Here is an 8,622-nt window from a genome sequence, read left to right as displayed (position 1 = left end):
GTTGTTGAGCATGTTTTTTCTTCTTTTTTTAAAATAGTTTATTGTCAAATTGGTTTCCATACAACACCCAGTGCTCTTCCCCACAAGTGCCCTCCTCCATTATCATCACCTCTTTTCCCCCCTCCCCCTCCCCCTTCAATCTTTGCTTTGTTTTCAGTATTCAATAGTCTCTCAGGTTTTGCGTCCCTCTCTCTCCCCAACTCTCTTTCCCCTTTCCCCTCCCCCAGGTCCTCCATTAGGTCTCTCCTGTTTTCCTGTTAGACCTGTGAGTGCAAACATATGGTATCTGTCCTTCTCCGCCTGACTTATTTCACTTAGCATGACACCCTCGAGGTCCATGCACTTTCCTACAAATGGCCATATTTCATTCATTCTCATTGCCATGTAGTACTCCATTGTATATGAATACCACATCTTAGGCGGCACAAGGATGTTCTTAATATTTTTTGAGTGAAACTTAATAATTCTAAAATTCTTCCCCCAAAGAAAATAAGCCAAAACAGTTAATACATCTTTGACAAAGAACGAGGCAAGATTTGTCATCAAATATAAAAACTATAAAGTGTTACTAATTTTAAAAGTATGATATTAGTTTATGCCACGTGAGTGGGTCAGTGGTTAAGCGTCTGACTTCAGCTCAGGTCATGATCTCATCGTTCAAGAGTTTGAATCGCACATCGGGTGAGCTAAATCCCCACTTCAGGTAAGCCCCACTTCTCTCTCCCTCTCTCTCTGCCCCTTGCTCACTTGTGCCCTCTCTCTCTGTTTCTCTCTCAAAAAAAGCATGATATTCGTTTAAACAAAATCACAAATAGTAACAGAAGAGGATAGAGCCCAGAAAAAGACCATATACCTTTGAGAATTTAGTATGCAATGAAGGAGGTGTATCAAATCACTGAGAGAAGGATAGTCTATTTAAAATATGACATTAGGACAATTTATTTTATTTTTTATTTTTTTTTCTGTGTGTGGGAATTTGGAGGCTGGCCAGTGGTAGATAGGTCGAAAGAGACAAAACTAGACCAGTACTATGATCCCAACTTATTCTTTGGCTGCATGATGTTTGTGTGGATAGCGAGATCTGAATGCAAAACACAGGCAGACACTGCTATCAGAGACAGATGACATTAGGACAATTTAAAAAGTAAAGTTAAATCCTTACCTGTAAACTGAGAGACAGTATAACACAGTGGTTGAGCACACACTTTGGAGCCAGACCGCCCACTTTAAAATCTAGCTACACCATTTATTACCTGTATGACCTGAGTTATATTACCTAACTCTCTGTGCCTGTCTCCTCATCTGTAAAACAGAATAACAGTACCTACTTTACAATGTTATTAGTAATATTAAATAATTAATATATGTAAAGTACTTAGGTATCTAGCACATAAGTAGTATATAAGTGGTAAGTATTCACACTGTTTTTTTATCTCATATCATATACCAAACTGAAGACCAAAAGAAAGATAGAATATCCAGATGGGTTATGGAACTAACCATAAACTCAAAGCTGTAAAGGTATTAGGAGAAAATATAGGAAAATACTTTATTTAATTCTGGGTGGAGAGGACCCATCCAGAAGCTGGTAGAGGAACAAAAAATAGATTCAGTTATATAAATTAATAAATGATCTAAGATACCATAGAAAGCTTTAATATAAACTAGAGACTTGGATAAAATATTTGTAACATTTTTATTTTTATTTATTTTTTGAGTATAGTTGACACATAATATTGTTAGTTTCACGTGTACAACCTAGTGATTTGACAAGTTTATACATTATTCTATGTTCAACAAGTATAGATACCATCTGTTCTGTTACATCACTATTACAGTATCATTGACTGTATTCCTTATAGTGTGCTTTTTATTCCCGTGAATTATTCATTCCATACATGGAAGCCTTTATCTGTCTGTCTCCTTCATGTGTTTTGCCCTCCCCCACCTCTCTCCCCTATGGCAATCATTATTTAGTTCTCTGTATTGATAGGTCTGATTATGCTTTTTGTTTGTTTATTCATTTGTTTTTTGGGGTTTTTTTTAGATTCCACTTATGAGTAGAATCATATGATATTTGTCTTTTTCAGTCTGACTTATTTCACTTAGCATAATACCTTCCAAGTCCATCTATCCATGCTGTCTCAAGGGGCACAAACTCATCTTTTTATGGCTGTGCAATATTACAATGTGTGCATGAGCAACACTTTCCTTATCCGTCCGTCTGTCAGGCACTTATGTTGCTTTATACTTGGATTTAATGCTGCAATAAAACAGAGAGGTGCATATATCTTTTTTGAATTACTGTTCTTATTTTCTTTGGGTAAATACCCAGATTGTGGAATTATTGGATCATATGGTATTTCTATTTTTAATTTTTTGAGAGATCTCTATACTGGTTTTCACAATGGGTATACCAGTTTGCATTCCTACCAATACTGCATAAGGGTCCCTGGTTTTTCACATCCTTGCCAACACTTGTTATATCTTGTCATTTTGATTTTAGCCATTCTAACTGGTATAAGGTGATACTTCTTATTTGCAGTTCCTTGATGATTTAGTGATGTTGAACATCTTTTCATGTGTCTGTTGGCCATCTGTATGTCTTCTTTAGAAAATGGTCCATTTAAAAAAATTTTTTTATTAAGGTTTTTTATTTATTTTTGAGAGACAGAGACAGCGCGAGCAGGGGAGAGTCAGAGAGAGAGGGAGACACAGAATCCGAAGCAGGCTCCAGGCTCTGAGCTGTCAGCACAGAGCCTGATGCGGGGCTCGAACCCATGAACCATGAGATCATAACCTGAGCTGAAGCCAGACTCTTAACCAACTGAGCCACCCAGGTGCCCCTCAGGTCCATTTGTTAATGTTTATTTTTGAGAGAGAGAGAGAGAGACGGAGACAAAGTGTCCAAAGTGGGATCTGTGCTGACAGTAGAGTGCTCGAACTCATGAACCATGAGATCATGACCCAAGTCGAAGTAGGATACTTAACTTATTGACCCACCCAGGCACCCCTTCTGTCTACTTTTTAATTGGATTGTTTGTTTTTTGGGGGTTGAGTTGTGTACATTTTCATATATTTTGGATAATAACACTTATCAGATAAATCATCTCCCCCCATTTAGTAGGTTGTCTTTTTGTTTTGATGATGGTTTTCTTTGCTGTGGAAAAGCTTTTTTATTTAGATGTAGTCCCAATAGTTTATTTTTGCTTTTGTTTCCCTTGCCTTTGGAAACATCTAGAAAAATGTCGCTACAGCCAATGTCAGAGAAGGTACTGCCTGTGTTCTCTTCTAGGATTTTTATGGTTTCAGGCTTATATTTAGGTCTTTAATCCATTTTGAGTTTATTTTTATGTATGGTGTTAGAAAGTGGTCCAGTTTTGGGGGCACCTGGGTGGCTCAGTCAGTTTAAGCATCTGACTTCAGCTCAGGTCATGATCTTATAGTTCGTGAGTTCGAGCCCCATGTCGGGCTCTGTGCTGACAGCTTGGAGCCTGGAACCTGCTTCAGATTCTGTGTCTCTCTCTCCCTCTCTGCCTCTCCCCTGCTTATGCTCGCGCGCTCTCTCTCTCTCTCTCTCTCTCTCTCTCTCTCTCTCTCTCTCTCTTTCTCTTTCTCTCTCAAAATGAATAAATGTTAAAAAGATTTTTTTAAGTGGTCCGGTTTCATTCTTTTACGTATGACTGTCCAGTTTTCCCAGCACTACTTATTGAAAATGCTGCCTTTTCCCATTATATATTATTACCTCCTTTGTCATAGACTAATTGTCCATATAATCATGTTTTTTTTTTCTGGGGTCTCTTTTCTGCTCCATTGATCTATGTGTCCATTTTAAGTTAAAAAATCAATAAGAAAAAGATTATCTCCAGTAGAAAAAATGGGCAAAAGCTATGACCAGGTAAGCTACAAAAGAAGACATGGAATTGCCTAATAAACACATGCAAAAATTGTTTAACCACACAATTAATCAAGGGATTCTATATAAACAAAAATACATTTCTTTGGTAACATCAGGTGAAAACGGGAGAGATTATTCTCCAGATTAGAGCATATGCTTGGGATAATGTTAAAAATATAGATGGTAACTAGTCAACGGAGGACTCAATCAAGAGGGAACGCCCCTGGCCTCTGCTCTCACGGTGCCACAGTCACACTGTGTAGCCCTGGGGAGATGGCATTGCCTCTCTTACCCTCAGTTTCCTTATCAGTAACAAAAGATTACTTAAAGTCTTTGGAAATTGTTTTAAGATCATACAGAAGATGAAGAAGGATCTATTCAAGAAAATCTACTAAATCTTGTAAGAACCTTGAGAGTCGATGGTACTAGAGCCAGGCCCTACTCCCTCCCTGTCCTGCCCGCAGCTCAGCATGTTGAAAGCTCCACTCCAGGAACGTGTGGCCAAGGAAACGATGCTCTCACTCCCCTCAGCCTCCCAGTCAAGGGATCTGATGTCCCACAAAGAATAGCAGCAGACTGCCAGCGCTTACTATCCCACCTTCAGCTCCCAGCTGCCAAGGCTCAGTTTGGGGCAAGTATGGTTAAAAGCGTGAGGCCTCCCTTCCTTTACCCCGCCCCCACTTCCAGGGCAAAGGGTCTGCCTCAGGCAAGTCAGACCGCTGGTGCCCTTGCCCCAGCGAACTCTTAGGGCAGAGGTTCCAAGTCAAGAACACTAGAAATGACCACCCTACACAGTAACCTGCTCTAACAGAAGCTGTATCATCACTCAGAAGAAAGGGGCCCACTGCGCCTCCTCAAAGCTCTGGAGCAGGGGCTTAGAGATTTTTCCCAGAGGGAAGGGCAGTCTATGAGAACAGATGCTGTGTCCTCTGAGAAGCAACATAAGAAGCTTCACATGTGAGGCAAACAGACTTTGCCATAAAAAGGAATGAATTACTGACACATGCTACAACATGTATGGATCTTGAAAGCATTATGCTAAGCGAAAGATGCCGGTCATAAAGGGATACGTATACTGTGGGACTCCATTTATCTGACATGTCCAGAATAGGCCAATCTTTAAGAGAGAGAAATTAGATAGCTAGTCTGCTCAGGGATGTCGGGTGGGTATGGGGAGAAATGGAGAGTGATTGCTAATGGCACAGGGTTTCCTTTAAAGGGGATAAAAATGTTCTAAAAGTAATTGTGATGATTGCAGAATTGTAATTCTGAATTATATACTTTAGGTAAATTGCATGGTATGTGAATTATATCTCAATAAAACTGATGTACACAGTAATCACTTCAGGCACACTGAGGAGAGCCTATAAAGGCAGGCATTTCTGTTTCAGAAGACCTACAGTTTTATTAGAGATATGCATGATGGGCGTATTTATTAAGATGTTAAGGATAGAAAAAACTGGCTTCCATCATGAGCCCCAGAAAGTCCTAAGAGCAAACGCCTCTCTTGCCATCAGTGACTTGTATTTCATATAGCCCAGTCCATGTCACTCTGGGGTGAGTAGCTGCACTGATAAATTAACTGAAGATTAATGATTCTCCTGAGCAATGCTGGACGTGAGGGCAGCTAATACAAATGAAAATAAAACTCCCGCAGTGCTCCCTCACTCCTTGCAGGGCACCATCATCCTTCCAGTCGCCCAAGCCTAGCATCTAGGAATCCTCCTCAATTTCTAATATATCACTAAGTCTTGTCAGTTCTGCCTCCTAAACATCTCAAATGCATTCACTTCCCATCTTCCACTGTCCCAAACCTAGTTCAAGTTATCATCTTTTTTTACCTCAACTACTGTAGGAAACTTTTACCTGGTTTCCTTGCATCTCTTGCTTTCTTCTATACTTTTCTCCATCAGCAACCAGAATGATCTTTTAAATTTTCAAAGAGGTGACCTTGCTTAAATCTTCTGTGGTTTCCCATTGTTCTTAAAGACAAATTCTAGGGGTGCCTGGGTGGCTCTGTTGGTTGAGCGTCAGCTCAGGTCATGATCTCATGGTCCGTGGGTTCGAGCCCCGCATCAGGCTCTGTGCTGACAGCTCAGAGCCTGGAGCCTGCTTCGGATTCTCTGTCTCCCTCTCTCTCCGCCCCTCCCCAACTCATGCTCGCTCGCTCGCTCGCTCGCTCTCTCTCTCTCTCTCTCTCAAATTAACATTTAAAAATTTGTTTAATGCTTCTTGATAAACTTCTCTGAAAATTAGGGGTAGGTGTTGGGGAGATAATTGATGGAGGACAGCACCAAGGTGAGCCCCAAAGAGGATGGAGGTTTTTATCCTGCTTTGAGGAGGCCAAGACTGAGTCCAAGCAGACCGCAAAGCCTTTTCAGTTTATGGATCACTTCATGAGGTCTTGCCTTATGTGCAGCTGACAAACTTTTAAGATGCTCTCCTCCTCCTCTCAAGGAGCACGGGATTGTTCCTGGAGGCCGTGGCTCCTTCCTTCCTGTTAGCGGAGCACCCATCGTTTGCTTGATAATAATGGGTGCGGCACTGATACAGTCAGCACTACAATGACTGACAGTAATAACTGTAAACTCACTGTTCTTGGATTTCAGGAAGACTACCCAGAATCAGAGACTCTCTGGCTGATGATCAAGTCCTGGAATATTGGAATATATATGTACAGTGGGAAGAAGTATGTATCTGCAGAAAAATGGTGTGACCTTGCACTGCGTTTTCTTGACCTCCTTGGCTCCCTCAAGAGAAACTATGAAACTCAGGTGAGGAGGGAGAGGGTAGGGGTGGATGGTATGACTCGAGGAGCAGAGGGGTTCTATCTGGGCACTCAGTAAAGACTCATTCCTACCTTCCTTGGCAGGGAAAGACTCCTCATCATTCTTCCTTACCGTAGTCCCATCGAACAGCAAGAGTTAGGGGACTGTAAACAGTCATGTCTTAGCGTGAAAACAGGAAGGATAATGAACGGGGGGAACTAAGGGACAGATGGAAAATGGAGTCTAATAAGAATGCTGAGACAGGGGTGTCTGGGTGGTCAGTGAGTTGAGTGTCTGACTTCGACTCAGGGCACGATCTCACGGGTTCATGGGTTCGAGCTCTGTGTCAGGCTCTGCACTGACAGCATGGGGTTCTCTTCTCTCTCTGCCCCTTCCCCACTTGCGAATGTATGCTCACTTGCTCTCTCGCTCTCTCGTTTCCCCCTCCCCCTCTCTCTCTTTCTCAAAAATAAACATTTAAAAAATTAGAAGAATGCCAAGGCAGAGCTCTGGAAAGATGCTTCCCTGTCAGTGCCAGTCCAGGAAAGGAAGGACTGAGCGCTGTGCAAATGATGACTGTGTCTAGAAACTAGTTGCAGACTTCTAGGCCATTAGCTGACCAGGAGAGGCTTGGTAGGGGAGAACGGTCTGGCCACCATATAAGGGCAAAGGATGTTTTATGTTTTAAGTACTGCTTCCCTTACACTGGCCGTGTGTCTCTAGCTGTGGTGTCCTTATTCCCTAAGAGGGCGCCGTGTTTTCTCCCCAGAGTGGTTCCTCAGGCCTCAGAAGGTCAGGGTTAGACTTTCATGCCATCACCTTGCATCTCTCAGGAAATCTCTTTGCTGTTCTCTTTCCTAGATGAACATTCTGTACAATGAGCTGGTGGAAACGTTAAATAAAAAGGGCTCAGGTGTCAACGAAGAGTGAGAAGTGCCGGAACAAGGCGTCTGAGCAGGCAGGCTGACGTCTCCTTGAAGATGTTGCGTACCTAAATTCCTGCCAAACTTTACCTTGAGTTCTGTTTTTTCAAACCCCGTTTTCATGTTGTTGCACAAAATTTTCTGAAATAAAGCATCTTGACTCTCACTGCTGTGGCCAGCTCATTTCTGGGGGACAAATACATTTTCCAGAGTGCTAAGGATCTTATTACATATTGAAATCGCGATATGAAAGAAGAGGACTCCTGGCCCACATGGGCAAAACCATTCCAGTCCAATGCAAGTTGCACTTTATTCCGGAAGTGCCTGAATTCCCACGGCCTGAAGGTAACAGAGAACCATGGGCTCTTTAGCAGAAGGACCTTCGTTGTCACTGGGCCCAGAATTGATCATATTCATAAACTTGCTCTAGGACGCCCTTGAGGATGGGTCATCCAGCCTCTGTTGGAGCATATCGTATGACAGGAACTCCCAAGATAGCTCAATCACCTTTTTTTGCTAATTGGTAAAAACCCCTTCCTTAGGCTGAACAGAAATTTGTCTCCCTATAGCAAGACTGCTCTCTCTGTCCCAGATGTGCTTTGGCGAACAGAAGACAGAAGTCAGACGCCTCAGCTGTTCCTCATGATACGGGTCCCGCACCTGCCAAGAACCAAATCCTACGTTCCAGTGAGGTCTGACCTCCACAGAGCTCAGCGGCCTCATGCTGGCTGGACTTGCATTCGTGTGCTATAAGATCACATTGGGTTTTCCCCCCAGTTGATCTGTATGGACATTTTTAGACTTTTCATTTCAAAACCGTTTCATACTTACAGAAAAAGTACAGAGAAGTACAAAGTACTGCTATGCACCCTTCGCCCAGCCTCCCTCTGTGTTGACATTTTACCACATTTCGTTTATCATTCTCTCTTCGTGTGTTTCTTTCTAAACCATTTGAGATTAATTTGCAGTGCATATTTCTTAAAAACAAGGGCACTCTCATACAGGGCCACCACAGTGAAAGCATTAAAATTAG

At 42.2% G+C, this 8,622-nt stretch overlaps 1 protein-coding gene and 1 non-coding gene across 2 annotated transcripts in view; one reads left to right on the top strand and one right to left on the bottom strand.

The window, feature by feature from the left end:
- The window catches only part of TEX11 (testis expressed 11), a 229,182-nt gene extending 221,427 nt beyond the window's left edge, over positions 1 to 7,755 (top strand). Inside the window, exons 28-29 of the mRNA XM_029929661.1 lie at positions 6,508 to 6,672; positions 7,528 to 7,755. Coding sequence (XP_029785521.1) covers positions 6,508 to 6,672; positions 7,528 to 7,596 — 234 coding nt within the window. The 3' untranslated portion in view covers positions 7,597 to 7,755. The remainder of the gene's footprint in view (positions 1 to 6,507; positions 6,673 to 7,527) is intronic.
- On the bottom strand, positions 963 to 1,144 carry LOC115284508. Its single transcript, XR_003905254.1, has one exon. It is a non-coding gene; the product is annotated as a small nucleolar RNA SNORA23 (small nucleolar RNA).
- Positions 7,756 to 8,622: the final 867 nt, after the last annotated feature.

The sequence above is a fragment of the Suricata suricatta genome, chromosome X, assembly GCF_006229205.1.
Source record: "Suricata suricatta isolate VVHF042 chromosome X, meerkat_22Aug2017_6uvM2_HiC, whole genome shotgun sequence".
Lineage (NCBI taxonomy): Eukaryota > Metazoa > Chordata > Mammalia > Carnivora > Herpestidae > Suricata > Suricata suricatta.
This window is presented reverse-complemented; position numbering and strand designations above follow the sequence as displayed.